A 15006-nucleotide genomic window follows, 5' to 3' on the forward strand; every position below is an offset into this window, starting at 1 on the left:
CATATTGCGTGAACTGCTCATCCCATTGACTTGACACTAATTGACACACCTATACCAGAGCCATTTTTGACATGAAATAGGCCTAGTTGAGTAAACACATGTTACCAATTTTAAGTCACTTCTGAAAACACCTCATTTGCCATAAGTGTGTTTGTGTATGTTTTGTGTGTGTGTTTGTTTGTTGGTGAGGGCTACATGTCTGCACTTAAACTGTGTTTCAGGTGGACTATTGTATTTATTTTGGTCTCCTCTTAGTTTGCAAAAAATGTGTTTTATAATTGCTTGTTAGAACTTGTGTTAACTATGTGATTCCCTTATCCATAGGCTTTTAAACTTGTATGTTTTATTTTACTTTATTTATACTTTATATGCTCAATTGCTGTTGGCACTTTGTAACTTCTGTCTTGAAAAGTGCTATAGGCTACAAATAAAGTTATTACTATTATTATTATTATTATTATTATTACCCTTATTACCCTTATTATTATCATTATTATTATTATTAACTACCCATGGTGTGGTGTTGCTATTGTGCATGTTGGCTCACTGGGAAGGCTCTGCTTGCAACATGGAATGGAACCTTAATTAGTATCATGGTTAACACCTGTGTTTACTGTAGGCTATTTCGTGTCAATATGGCTGCCATGAAAAAGGTCTATCATGTATAAGTATTACACAAAACCTAACCAGCTACAAACAATGAAGCTCTAGAGCTAACAATTGACAAAGAACAATATCAAATAATTAACCACTAGGACTATGCCTCAAAATAGTGCATACAAAACATACAAAACATCACAAAACACTTATTAGCCTATATATAATAAAGCCTGTCCCATGCAGTCTCTGCCAGCATGTTTGCTTAATTTATGTGCCTGCCTTGCTTAATACAATTTTTATCTGACAAGCACAAGCTAACAAATGAGCAAACTTAGTTGGAGCAAACTTAAATGTCATTTTATGCGCGTTATTTCGGGTTATCCCGCCTAAGTGAAAGCATTTTCCTACCTTCAACAAGGTCTTCAACTTGAGGTGGGTGTCCAGGTGGGGTGCAGGCCTCGCGTAGCAGAGTACCTTCACTGACTTCCGTTGTAAACATTCAATCCTTTATTGCCAAAACTAAGTTAAGAGTTGATTTGGTGTAGGCTAGTCTAGGCTAGATAACAACAAGAACAAGAAGAATGTGTAAGTAACGCTTAATTGCCATCGGGCAAAAAACTACTGCGTATGGGAGTTGAAGACCATGAAGCACGTGATTTAAATCAGTGGTTCCCAACCTGGGGTCCGGGGACCCCCAGGGGTCCGTTGGTGGGGGGCCCAGCAAAATGCCCCAGCAAAATGTGTTAGCGTCATAATAATTTTTACCCACTTAAAGAGGTAAAATGATTATGACGCTAACACATTTCGCTGGGGACAGAAGCAAAGATTTTAGTTAAAAATGCACTTTAAAAAAAATATATATATTTATAGATTTGGGCAAACTTTCACAATAAAAAAGAAATAGCAGATCTACATTTTTTTGAATAGCCTAAGTATAAAATAATGGTTAAAATGGGCCACCTTAACCATTATTTTATACTTAGGCTATTCAAAAAAGCAGATATACAAGCTCATAGCGCGTCACTTCATGCCGTGCTATGAACTTGTAGATCTGCTATTTTTGAAAAATTGTGAAAGTTTGTGCAAATCTTTGAATATATATATTTTTTTTAAAGTGAACATTTTTAACTAAAATCTTTGCTTCTGGAGGTCCCTGGCACAAAACATTTTCAAATATATATCAATTTGAGGGTCCTTAGCACAAACAAGTTTGAGAACCACTCAGGGGTCATCAACCCCTGGGCTTGTGATGGACATTTTCCTCAAACTGTATTTTTTGCCAAGGACATACAAAATGAGTGGTCAATAATATTACCATAAATAAAATACTAATGCATAGCAGTCCAGTAGACACGATGGAGAACACATGCTGTCTTTTTAAGAGGGAGAGACGGAGAGTGGTTAGTCATCAATCATGCCTTTGAACTTTATCTTATTTTATCAAGATAGTAAGTACAGTAGGAAAGCTGAGAGGGAAGGCGTAGATGGAGCAATTTGTAACCCAATTTAAAAAATTGCTTTAAAAGTCAAGTGTATTATTGTTATTATTTCCATGACCATCTCTGCACTTTTGTCTACTTTCTACTTCACTTTCTTCACTTTCTAAATCGAAGTGATGGCTTTGAACTTTTCAAAGCATTAAAGACAATCCGAGACGGTAAGAAGAATTATCATACTGACATCATCCACTGGTCATTATGATATCTAAGCTTAAAAAACTCGGGCTGAGACAATTTTTTCCAGGCCCAGTCATTAGGAACGTTCTGTATCCACCACTGTTTGGTACCTGGTTTAACAAGGTTTGAATACCTGTCTGGTAGTGTCTATGTTAGAGTGTTAATGGCAAAGGGCATTTTGGGAAACCCAGCTCTTATCCTGATAAACTCAAATCAGGTCATTCTTTGGCATGGAAGACATTTTTCTTTTTATGGTTCTCGGCAGTGACGTTTCTGGGTGTACTAGTCTGGCGCCCTAGGCCAGTGTCCTTGAGGGGGTTCTTGAGCAGAATTGCATACTAGCATCAAAATATGTTTAACCACTTTAACACCTATTTTATACACCAGCATACAACAATGGACAGCAGGCATCTTGATGAGAGTGCCTGTTGTGAATATGAACTGTGTGGATAATTCAATATCATGATGATGACTGACTTGCAATTATATTCTGATTTGATTTCAGTAAAGAGGTGTCCAATGATAATGTAGTAGAACAAAATAAAAATGAACAAAATAAAAAGGCTATAAACTGCAGTAAAGTATTGAAGTACACCAGTATACCACTGGCATTTCTGCATTAATTAAATCAGTTTCCTACCTATTCTGAAGAAAAACTGGCAAGTCAGTCACTGTATACTGGCTCTAGTGTTTTTATTTTTTAAATAGAAGATTTGCCACAGACATGGACAAGTCTTGACACGGATACGTCTGTCCTTGTACGGACACAATTGATGACCCCTGGAACCACTGCTTTAAATGAACCAGTCCAGAACAGAACCACGTAGCCTAATCAGGCGAGATGAAAAACTGTCTCTCTAGCTGGTGCCCAAGTTCACCAGCAGGTTACTGTTTAGTGAGACTGAGACCACAAAAAAAAGGTCTCAATCAACATGTCAAACTATTTATATTGAAATAAGAACGTTTCAGTAAAATGCGTCCCCTAGACATTTTATTGACTGGCATTTAGTTACCACTTACCAATTAATGACAGATTTGCATACAAGTATATAGCCTACAAATATATCCCACAAAGCAATAATATACGAGACCACTTCCTTTACCACTGGCTCCCACACTTTTTCACCAACCAAAACACATCTTTGGTGTCTCTCCGGGATCCAAACTTTTTCAGAAATAGTGAAAATACCAGATGTAAAAGCTCACATGTAGCAATGCACGAGCTTGTGGATCCGTTAATTTCACTACTTTAGCAAATTATTGAAAACATATGGAAGTTTTTAGATGTTTTTGTTGTTGTTGAAAGATTCAGATTATTTTGAAAAATGTAATTTTAAATTCAGAAAACTGTTTTGAAAAAAAAATGTGATATTTAAACAACCCATAAAAATGGGTCCCAAACCATTATTTGGGAAATTGTCCTATACCATCCATAGCTGCAGAAACAGGTAATCAATGAGATCAGAGACGGTTTTTAACAAGATTTGCTTTATTAACTATGATACAGATCACATAAGGCCTTGCTGTATACACCATTCCCATTGAGACAAATTACCATACTCTTAGCAAATAATGACAACATTTTTTGTTTGATGTATCTTTTTAGTGTACAGTATTTTTTTTTAATCATTTTCTTTTCTCCCATTATATCTTTTTTTTTTTTTTCATCACCTCTTAAATAGTGAGAGTGGTGGAGCCCTCTCCCTTGCTCGGGCAGAAATCATGCACTATACTGGACTGGTCTCTCAACCATTCACAAAGAAATTGTTAAAAAAAAAATGCTTTGTAATTTTTTTTAATTATTAAAATAAAACATAAAAAGAAACTTTTTTTCTATCACCATTGACTAAAGGGCAATGTGTTAGACCCCCTAACATACAAATAAACAACCATCTGAATATAGTTTTGCTTGTTTCTCATTTTAACTTAACAATCTGTCACCATTGTTGCAAAAAAAGGTAAAGAAAAAAGAAAAGCAATGCAGCCACATATGGTCGCTGAACCAAAGTCACATTTGTTTTTAATACAACCGTTTTCCCAAGAGTCACTTTGCCGCCCCCCCCCCCCAACCCAACCCTTTTTTGCACAGTCTTTGGCTGCCTCACAGTCAGTTTCGTATTAACACATTGATATACACAGGGAACGCCACTGGCCGGCGTTCACACACACAAGTACCAGAGGTCACCCCCTCCTTCCTCCCTCCATCTCCCAAATAATGATCCCATTCACCCATCTTCTCTCTCTCTCTCTCTCTCTCTGTCTCTGTCTCTCTCTCCAGCAGGGTGACGTTGTGGGGTAATGACCGCGAGGAGAACTGCATTCCTATACTTCAGGTTTGTTTGGATCACACTGGTGTCTGGCTATCCGCTGTGAGTGCACAGCACATGAGCCCAATCCCACGCACCCAGACACACACAGACAAACACACAGGCTCTCTGTAATACATACAAGGTTCATAGGTAGTGTAGGCTCATAAAAGAACTACAGTTCAATAGGAGCTCGGGTTTAGGGTAAGACTTCACGGATTGGCCCAAAGGCCTGTCATCTTTGTTTGAAATGGAAAATGCTCTGGGGAGATGTGCAGACATGCAATCAAGTGTGAAATTAAACAGAAAAAGTGACCTTGGCGAATGTCGGCTTCACACAAACACACGTTATGTGTGCACATGCACACTCATGTACATGAGCGCCCGCACCCACACACTTCAAAAAGCGGACACAATCGGGGCTCAGCAGTTCTTTTCAAAGCCCTGATCTCTTATTGGTTTCTACGGTAACGGCAGACTGGAAAGTGGAATTCTGGGATGCTCCATTCCGGTCGTGGAATGAAGCATGGAGCTGATGAATGGAAGGTCTGTTCTGTCCACTGTCTCGTCTCCCTCAGACCCAACTGTCTCTGTGAGACAAGTACCGACAACGGTGCAGTGGCAAAGTCTGACAGCAGTGGGGAAATACTGAACCACATGAACCCTATATACTTTGTTGACCAGGGTCCCCCAGGGCTTTATAATTGGCCACCTCCTAATTTCCAAAAATAGCTTACAGATCTGCCATTTTCTGCGAATGTTTGCCTATTATGGCATGCCCAGAAAAGGAATGCGAGGTTTTAAGTGGTTAAAGCAACAGTATTTTTACTGTAGGTCTCTTCTTACGGAAAGCAGTCATTGCAACAATGTCGTGTCGTTGCTACAATAAAGATGGCAGCTTAATCTAGTCTCCAATCTGCTTCAAATAACTTTAATGACATTGTCAACCAGTCGGTGTCCTACCTGACACCAGGGTCTCAATGGGAGAGTAGGGAGACCACCTCCAACCACTGGAGAAGCGCTAGTTATACGGTATTAACCTTCTACTACTACTATGGTTAAAATAATGTTTTATTCATTGAAATAAGTCCCAAATTGTAGCTTTAATGCAGTGGTTAAGTTAAACACACGGTCTGAATTGTGTTTGCAGTGTGGGATAATGCTGTGTCTTAAGATGGCAGTCTACCGAGGCCTGCTGCAGTGGTTACAATTGTTTCCAAATGGTATAAAATCTCCCATCTGTGACAGCTCGCGTCTCGCCTCCAGCTTGTATGTCCTGAGTTGATAATACATTTAGTCTCAATCTCTATTTCTCCGTCTCCTCCAGTCAAATAAAGTGTCTGGGAAGACGGGGTGGGAAGCCCCTCGCCTTTTTTTACGGGCAAACTTGAGGAAAACATGTTTCCTCGAGGATATAACAATGACAGAAGACAGAGAGGGAATATTGGCAGCATTCACTGCATTTCTATTTGACTGGAACGATTTAAGACATCCAAGCTTCATGGCAGGATGTATATCCTCAGGGTAATCTCAGCTGACTAGTCTTTAAAATAGTGCAGTGACATTGCTTTTATATACACTATGAGCCTTATGGGCACTAGTGTCAACTTTTTCTTTGAGGCCAAATGAAGAAAATCGTACTTATACATGTGTGTGTGTATCTGCTGTTACATCCATAGCAGGAGAACGGTGCTACGCCCATGCAGCAGTGGGGTGAGGTCATGAGTAATACCCATTCTCTCCTCCAGGTGTCAGTGGTGTGCTCTCAGACAGGACAGGGTGGCTTGATGAATAAAGTGATTATAAAGGGTTTGTGTATCTTACATGACCATTACAACTTCAGATGTGCCTTAAAAGTGCTGAGAAAAGTGCTCAATAGAACAAGGTCCTTGTCATTGATACTATGGCATTGAATCTACAAGTAAAGCCACCACAGTCTGAGAGGAAGCAAAATGACAGGTAAAGGCCCAAAACCAAACACAAACAGACGCACACCCACGTACACACACACACCCACCAACACACACATACTGTACACACGCCAAGGCCACTCAAAACCAGGCCCGGATGCCTCCATATTTACTGGAATTCTATCAAATGAGGAATGGGAGCAGATGGAGGAATGGAAAAACAAATTGAACGGTAGTTAAACTGCATATGAAATGGAGAGAGAACAAGATGAAGATGGATACAGAAATCTACTCGTCAAGACACAAAAGCACAGTCTTTTAGAGTTGCGGCATAAGGTGTGTGTGAGAGAGAGAGAGAGAGAGAGAGAGAGAGAGAGCGAGAGAGCGAGAGAGAGAGAGCGAGAGAGAGAGAGAGAATGGGAGGAACGGTTCACGGAATAGCCAAGAAGAGATCACCCAGAATCCACTGCTCCATTCTACTTCCCGGCAGATCCGGTTGGTCGAGATTCCCCCCCAGCCCCCCCAGTCATAGTGTCTCTGCTGAAACCGGATATGTTTTGTTTGTATGCGTGTATGAGTTGCATTGCATGTGTGCGATGGGTTGACAGGCAGGAATGTGAGCATCTTAGTGGACAGAACATTCTTCCAGCGTGTCTAGTGAAGCTCATATCTTGCTGAAGTCCTCTTTTAACAGTGGTAAATCAAATTGCGGTCCGTCCCAACCAGGGCCTCTAGTTAGGTACAGTAGACAGGTCAGATGGTACAGGGTCATGGCCACACAAGAAAAATCCCCAGCGCACTCAGCGGCTGAGGGGTTGAGGAGAGTGGTTGTGGGAGGCACACTGGCCACTATATGTGTGTGTGTGTGTGTGTGTGTGTGTGTGTGTGTGTGTGTGTGTGTGTGTGTGTGTGTGTGTGTGTGCGCGCGCGCTGAAACAAAACAGAAGAACATACAGTTCACATTCCTGCAGCGCGATGTGATTCCTGGGTGGAACTTGAGCATCGACTCCCTGGAAGAGTCCCACCGGCTCTGATAGGCAATACCACTCTTACTCTCAAACATTATGTGCATGTGATGACTCGCGTGTGTGTGTGCGCGCGTGCGTGTACATACTCTGTAAGGCAAGGAGGCCTAGTCCTGTTGAAGTTGAAGAGAGAGAGAGAGAGAGATAAAGTGGTAAAGTGGGGGGGGGGTGCTCAACGGCTTTTCAGTCCATCCCATTTTTCTCTCCTTGTTCGTGTGCCCGTTTTTTCTAAAAGCGACTGAGGCTCTCTCTCCCAAAAAACACCTGGGTTACTCTCTATACATACTGCATCACTCCATCACCTTATCCTCTTGGCTTCTCTTTTGACCTCCCGTTTCAATTTCAAGCGCTCTCCCCTTCAATCCGCTTACTTTCCAAATTTTAAAAGCAAAAGAAAAACTCTCTCCCTCTGAACTCTTACATCTTTCCGAATCTCAGTCTCTCTTTCTCGCTTTCATTTCCCCCCAACCCCTCTCTCTCTCTCTTCGTCTCGCTTTCCCTTGATCCCTGGTTCACAGCGTGTGCTGTTCCGTCGGGGGGTGGTGCGGGTGCAGGGAGGGGGGCAGCAGGCCCGGGAGGGGCGACTGGGGCGTCGCGGGCGGGGAGTGAGGCGGGGACTGGTGCTGGTGGAGGTGATGGCCGTGGTGGTGGTGGTGGTGGTGGTGATGGTGGACGGGCGGACCGTAGTGCGGGATGACGGGAGGGGTGGCGGGGAGGACGTAGGCCGGCGTCGGCGAGGGCGTCGGGGACGAGGAGTAGCCCCCGGCCATGCAGGAGTAGGCCGAGGTCCCGCCGGAGGAGGAGTTGAGGGTGGCCGTGGGGGAGCCGGGGAGGCCGTCGGCCAGGGGCTGATTGTAGAAGAAGTAAGCACACTGGTGGATGAAGCTCTCGATGATTGTCTGGTAGGTGCGGGTGGCGGTGAGGGCGTCCATGGTGGTGAAGTCCGGCCTCATCAGCGTGGGCCAGAAGCAGATGGACAGGTTCTCACTGGTCATCAGGTTCGTCCGGCAGTTCTGACTCACCCTGGGGAAGCAGAGGAATATGAGAGAGAGAGAGATTTAGCCTCAAGCAGACTGTGTCTTTATGCTGTTGGTCTTGACAATGTACAGATGGATTTAGGATATTTTGTCCAAATGATTGGGTGCAGAATTGACCCACTGACATTCTAAATTATTCCTTCTCTAAATAGCCTGGCAAGAGCTGATGTTTAACCAGTCTTAAACCCTGCAGTATACAGTATACTTTGTTGACAGGTGTCCCCCTGGGGTGTGTACCCACCTCCTTTCTTCCCTCTACACCAAATGTCTTCGTAAAATAGGTCTAAAATCCTGCGATGCATTGTGATCTAGTAGATAAGAACGTAAAATGTTCACCTATTCGTGAAATGTTCACCTACTGTATTATGTTTCAAAGAAAGGAGGTCACACAGCTTGCAGCCACGATGCAATAACATTTTTTGTATTATTTTACCAACGTTTCGACACTAAAGTTTCTCTGCACGTGGACAAAACATGGTGAGAATGTAGTCATGTAGTAGAACTGCAGTCATTACACTGCTAAACCTATACATAATGTCAGAACAAGACAATAAAGCCACAGTGGCTCAAGGGGTAGAGTGGCTAGTTTGATGCCCGGCACCTCCTGGCTTCATGTCCAAGTGTCCTTCAGCAAGACACCGAACGGGTTGGTACCTTGCCTGGTTGCCTCCACCGTTGGTGTGTGAATGTGTGTGGAAGGGTGAATGTACAGTAAAAGCGCATTGTAAAGTGTTATAGAAATGCAGACCAAGTGGTGAACAACAACTCAAGGTGCATCATATAGGAGAAGTGTCAAGGCAAGGGACAACCATCTGAATATGATTCAAGTACCATACACTGGACATGCTATACTGTTTTAAATCAGTGGTTCTCAACCTAGTCAGGCCGTGACCCCCCAAAATAATCATATTTGAACTGGGGACCTCCCACCCTGACATGCACTTGGAATGTACGATTTGAGGCATTACATTTTGTTTGACTCGGTTCAGCAAATAAATATTGTGATAATATCAGATCTACAAGCTTGTAGATCGGCTATTTTCAAAATGTCTGACTCTTTCTTATATTATTTGACAATTTGGCCAATGTTTGACCAGTTTTTATAGTAGGTCTATATATTTGTTGATTACATTTGATGCAGTAGCCTAATGGCATATTTTTTTGATTGAATGTTTTAGACAGCTTAAGACAGCTTGGGAATGACTTTTACGACCACAATCGAGTTGATGGGAGCACAAACATACTGTATGTGACAGTGAAATCACTTGAAAAGTAATTTGGTGTAAGGCCGTCATAACTACCATACACTGACATCCTCACTGAAAGCAGCCGTTAATCACAAAATGATGAGTACATAATAATAGATTTAGGTGCTACAAACCACTATTTATTCATCACAGATGAACGGTTAAGTGAATCATTTGCTAAATCCTCTATTTATAAACTTTGTCTTGTTAGTCAACGTTAATGTTTAATTGTAGCTTGGGCCAACAGAATAATATGGGAGTGAGCATCTGGTGAGTTCAGCAAGCCAGGCTGAAATGCCTGAAGGTCATGGCCAAATTATTACCACAACTTTGGCACTTAACACATCGGGTGCCAAACACGGTCTGAACCGTGTTTTCACAGAGTAGCGCTTCGGTGCCGAACACGGTCTGAACCGTGTTTTCACAGAGTAGCGCTTCGGTGCCGAACACGGTCTGAACCGTGTTTTCAGTCTCTTTTGTTTTTTTCGACACAGGAGGGGCTGGAGCAGCTCTGGAATCATCCACGGTGATTCTGAGAAGGAAGGGCCTTATAGATCACAGCGCCACAAAACATGGCTCCCCATCCGCTTCCGTTCTATCTCCTTCTCTAAAACCCCTATAACTCCGAAACATTTTACGTTGGGGAAAAAGACTCATTTTGTATGCGCGATCGCTGCGCCATTGTGACCCGCGTGAAAGATGTTATCGTTCCAGGCGTTAGCCAGGACCATCGTGCAAAATGCACGCATGCTTTGTTTCACATGGATTGCTCGTCTTGGGAGTCTACAGCTTAAACAGTGCCGCGCAGCTCAACGGTGAGATTTCTGGCACCGAACGTACTCTGTTATTATAAAATTCTGGCACCGAATGTGTTAATATAGCATAGCATGTAATACTATAAGATTTAGTTTTTCTTTCTTCTATAGATATATACAATATCAATTATTACACTGTCACACGCTACACTTTCATACATGCACACACTACACTGCATTACACAGCCAGTGCACCTTTAATCTGCTTTCCCACTACATTTTATATTGCTGCATATACTGGTACTATTGACTGATTCTAATTGGGTGAGATCAGTAATCGTTATTAGCACTGAAAATCGGAAACAAAGTGTAGCACTACCACACTAGCAAAAGGGTAATAATCCAAAAAGTTGTTCAATAGGCTATATTTTTAAACACAAATCTTGTATGGGGGGGGGGGTCTCTGGCACAAAATATGTTCAGATGGGGGTCCGCGGCCAAATGCATATCAATTTGGGGGTCCTTGACATGAAAAAGTTTGAGAACCACTGGGCTATACTGTATGTGTCATATTCCAAAAAAGAAATGCAAACCACAAATAAGGCTATGACATCAGTTTACACAATTCGATTCGCCATGACTCAAACGGAGTGAAGCTGGCTATATACTGTCATTGTGCATTTTGTGTGATGTCATTGTCACCCCTGGGTCACAGGACTGGGTGACTTGTGGTGTTAGTCAGCGGGGCCGTCCGGAAGGCCGCCAGTCACTCACTTGCTCAAGTGGCTGATGACGTATTTGAAGACCTCGTAGTTCTCCTTGGGGAAGCGACGGAGCACATCCTTCATCGTCTGTAAGCGCTGCTCCCTGTCGCTGATCTCTAAACGGAGAGAAAGACGAGACGAGAGAGAAGAGAAGAGAACCGAAGAGAAGGGGGGGGGGGGGGGGGGGAAAGGACGGATTAGTGGAACCGTGGAATGGCCATTTAACGGCGGGGGGGAGAAGTTGGATTCATTTCTAGAGAAACCAGAGCAAAAACACGAGTGATTTCATCCTACAGCGGGCGTGAGTTACACACATCCCAGGAACCAAGTGGCTGGCACAACACAAACACAAACACGCCTAATTCAAAAGGAATCCTATGTCTCACTCTAGTACACAAAGGCCACACACATTCCACAACAAAGAGTGAGGAAACGCTCACACACGCACTAAACGTTATTGGGTCACAAGCAGGCTGAAGCAGCGACGTTAACGGATCACAACAACCATCGATGTTACACACATGCACAGGGTGTGTTACGCCCGATGGTGCGAGTGACTCATACAGATGACATAATCACTACAGCAAAACATCAGTCAATGCTGTGTGTGCGTGTGTGTGTGCGTGTGTCCGCCTGACCCCTGCAGATTTTCTGCTCTTCATTACACACACACACGATTTACAGTCGGTGTGTTTGAGTGTATTCCCACAGTGAGGTAAGTATGCATCACAAACAGATTGAATTTGAACGAATAACATTTCAGCATTCCTCCTCCATTCCTCCGTCTGTACAGCCAGCTCAGTTGCTCAAAAACAAACACAGCGACCATTCCCTGACCAGAGCTTATTTATTTTCTATTTCATTTCTTTGTGTGTGCTACAGTAGTGTCGCATGAAGCCCACATCCACAAGCATCCTGATACCCAGACACACTCTACAATTTAGGCATTTAGCACCCACACTTCTCAACCAGTAGGTGTCCTACCTGACACCAGGGTCTACATCTCTCAATGGAGGAGAGGGGAGACCACCTCAAACCTCTGCCAATGATACTAGTTGTATTGTATTTATGTAAAAAATAGCAGAAATAGCTGCTTTTTTCTGAATTTGAAAATGGGTGAAAATCTTTCAACATGGAAACGATTATGACGATTATGCAAAAATAATTGCGATTATCTCAAATTAGATTATATGATTATGTAATAATTGTGACAGGTCTAATTGTATTAACATAATCTACCCAGCAGTGGTTAAAGTTAATTCATTAAAACAAGTTCTGGACTGAACTGCATAATTGCAAAACTAAATTGCAACGTTCAATTACTTTTTCCAGTAACAGCCCTGCGGTGACCTAAGAAGCAATCAAAAATGTCAAAGCCAGGTTGCTGTTGTCTGCAGGAATGTTGCCGTCGAGCTGACCCAGGACATGTCACGTTCTCCACTTAATATTATAATATAATAATGTGACACCAGCGAGCGACACAAGCTTACGACGAAGTACAAATTGGGCTTTCTATTTCTCTCTCTTCTTACCCTCCATCATATCAGTTTACAGTTCAGGCATTTAGCAGACGCTCTTAATCCAGAGCGACTTACAGCAAGCGAGGACACAAGATCATACATCATACTACATCATAATACATCATAATACACGGCTCAAAACAATTAAGGGAACACTTGATTCCTTGACATCCCTTAATTCTTTTGAGCAGTTTTTGTTAGCAGTATGTACACAGTTCATGAAAATTCAAAATAATTAAGGGATCAAAGTGTTCCCTACATTTCTTTGAGCAGTATACATCAAATGCATAAAAATAGTAATCTAATAATAAAGTAATACATAGTAAACCAATAATCTAATAATAATTAATACATACGTAAACCAAGAACCTATCATCAGCCTACATTGAAACTATACACACTATAGGATGCCAGGCCAACAATGACCTGGCATCTGTCTACATAACATGCTATCTAAGTTACATTTTAGCCTTTGCATAATCCTGCAAGGTCGTCAAGGCTAAGGCAAGTGCTACGGGCTGATCACCGACGGTGGGAGCTTTATCAGGTCTCTGACAGAGCTGAGAGGTCTTGGCAGGACTGTGTGTGTGTGTGTGTGTGTGTGTGTGTGTGTGTGTGTGTGTGTGTGTGTGTGTGTGTGTGTGTGTGTGTGTGTGTGTGTGTGTGTGTGTGTGTGTGTGTGTGTGTGGTTTTTGTGCACACGTCACACACAACTCTGAGTGACGGCAGCCCGCCGGCCTAGAGGTAAATCTCTCAGCCACGATGCTTGACTAAGCTACGTCTTAAATCTCCATGCCAACAGATTACAGGACACAGAGAGAAAGAGAGCCTTTGGCTCTTACGGAGGGCCGTCTTTTTCCTGAATTTATATGGTTTCCATTATCCGCAGCAGTCCTGCATCTGCGCCATTAGATATACAGTCATTCACACACCTGCTCTGTGCCAAGGCATCGGTATATAACCTCCTCCATCAGCTCTCTCCCATTTTTCCTTCCGGTCATTCTCTACCCTCCCACTGTAAATGCCAAATCCATTTCCTTGCCACGTATGGATTTGGATTGTAATGCTTTGCTTCTTAGGTCAAACAAAAGTTAGAGAGAAGAGAAAGTGATTTTAACAACATGAACCCTAGCATCGCTATCCTGGGGCTGACATTCGGCACAAATAGCAGCTCTACGAGCTCACGTGTTGTGTGTTTGCAGATATACCATGTTCTGTGAAGAGATTTGGTGTAGAGGGACAAAAAGGAGCGGACCAAGTATAAACCCCTGTGGGGCAACAAACTATATATAGCTTGAGGAACATGTCACCACTTCTCCATCAGACTCAATGGACGCGGCCGCACTGTTCTTTTCTGTCGCCCTTTTACTTTGAATGGTGTCCTCAAGCTCGATAAGTGGTTGAGGCACATAAAAAAAACACACATAAGTTATCAGTAGACGTCCAAACAGTCCCTAACACCATAGATATACACGTAGATACCTCATTGGCCGCTGCTGAAGCAGGAGGTCTATCCACGATTAAAACTACAATAACTTGCTGAATTCTCAACCGATTGTCATGCGGTTTGGTTTGTTACAAATGTTAGACGTTGGTTGAATTTCACACCAGAACACTGTATCTGAGATAGATAACAGCAAAGGTTATAAAACAGAGAACCATTTTAGTCCCAGATACCGAGACTAAAACGTATTTGCAGTGGCATTATGGCAAGCTGAGAGCTAATACGGCAGCAACACCATGTATTTGCCAATAGCCCTTTCCCTTTATCACTGCCCCTCACAGTAGAATCCCAGGACTTACTGAAGGCGTCCACCAGGTCCGTCTGCATGCTGTAGGGCACCAGGGGATCAGGCAGCTCAGAGAAGAAGGCCTTCATGGCTCCCGCTACAGTATTGATGGTGAAGTCTTTTTCTACCAGGTCCAAATTGTAGTCTGACAGGGAACAAGAATGGAGAGAAACAGAAAAGGCATTATAAGCAAAGTGTCTGAAGCACAAAACTGACTGAATCGGCAAATAAAAGGTGAGAACAACATCTGATAATCTTAACAATTTGCGTCAGAAGGCGGTGACTGCATTACGTAACATGACACATTTTGAGCCGCCCGACGCGTTGGGAAGTAATACATCAGATTCTCACAAGTCGTTTTGTGAGAATAGGATGA

The 15006-nt window shown here is 42.7% G+C and overlaps 2 protein-coding genes across 2 annotated transcripts in view; one reads left to right on the forward strand and one right to left on the reverse strand.

Annotated features, from left to right (window-relative positions):
* Window positions 1-15006, forward strand: part of bmp16 (bone morphogenetic protein 16) — a 604258-nt gene that overhangs the window by 85483 nt on the left and 503769 nt on the right. The window lies entirely within an intron of this gene.
* arhgap35a (Rho GTPase activating protein 35a) overlaps window positions 6609-15006 on the reverse strand; it is an 82866-nt gene continuing 74468 nt past the window's right edge. Inside the window, exons 5-7 of the mRNA XM_080428834.1 lie at window positions 14644-14775; window positions 11331-11436; window positions 6609-8540 (exon numbers count right to left, since the gene is read on the reverse strand). Coding sequence (XP_080284960.1) covers window positions 8030-8540; window positions 11331-11436; window positions 14644-14775 — 749 coding nt within the window. The 3' untranslated portion in view covers window positions 6609-8029. The remainder of the gene's footprint in view (window positions 8541-11330; window positions 11437-14643; window positions 14776-15006) is intronic.

This window comes from Gymnoscopelus braueri (assembly GCF_963280865.1).
Source record: "Gymnoscopelus braueri genome assembly, chromosome: 5".
Classification (NCBI taxonomy): Eukaryota; Metazoa; Chordata; class Actinopteri; order Myctophiformes; family Myctophidae; genus Gymnoscopelus; species Gymnoscopelus braueri.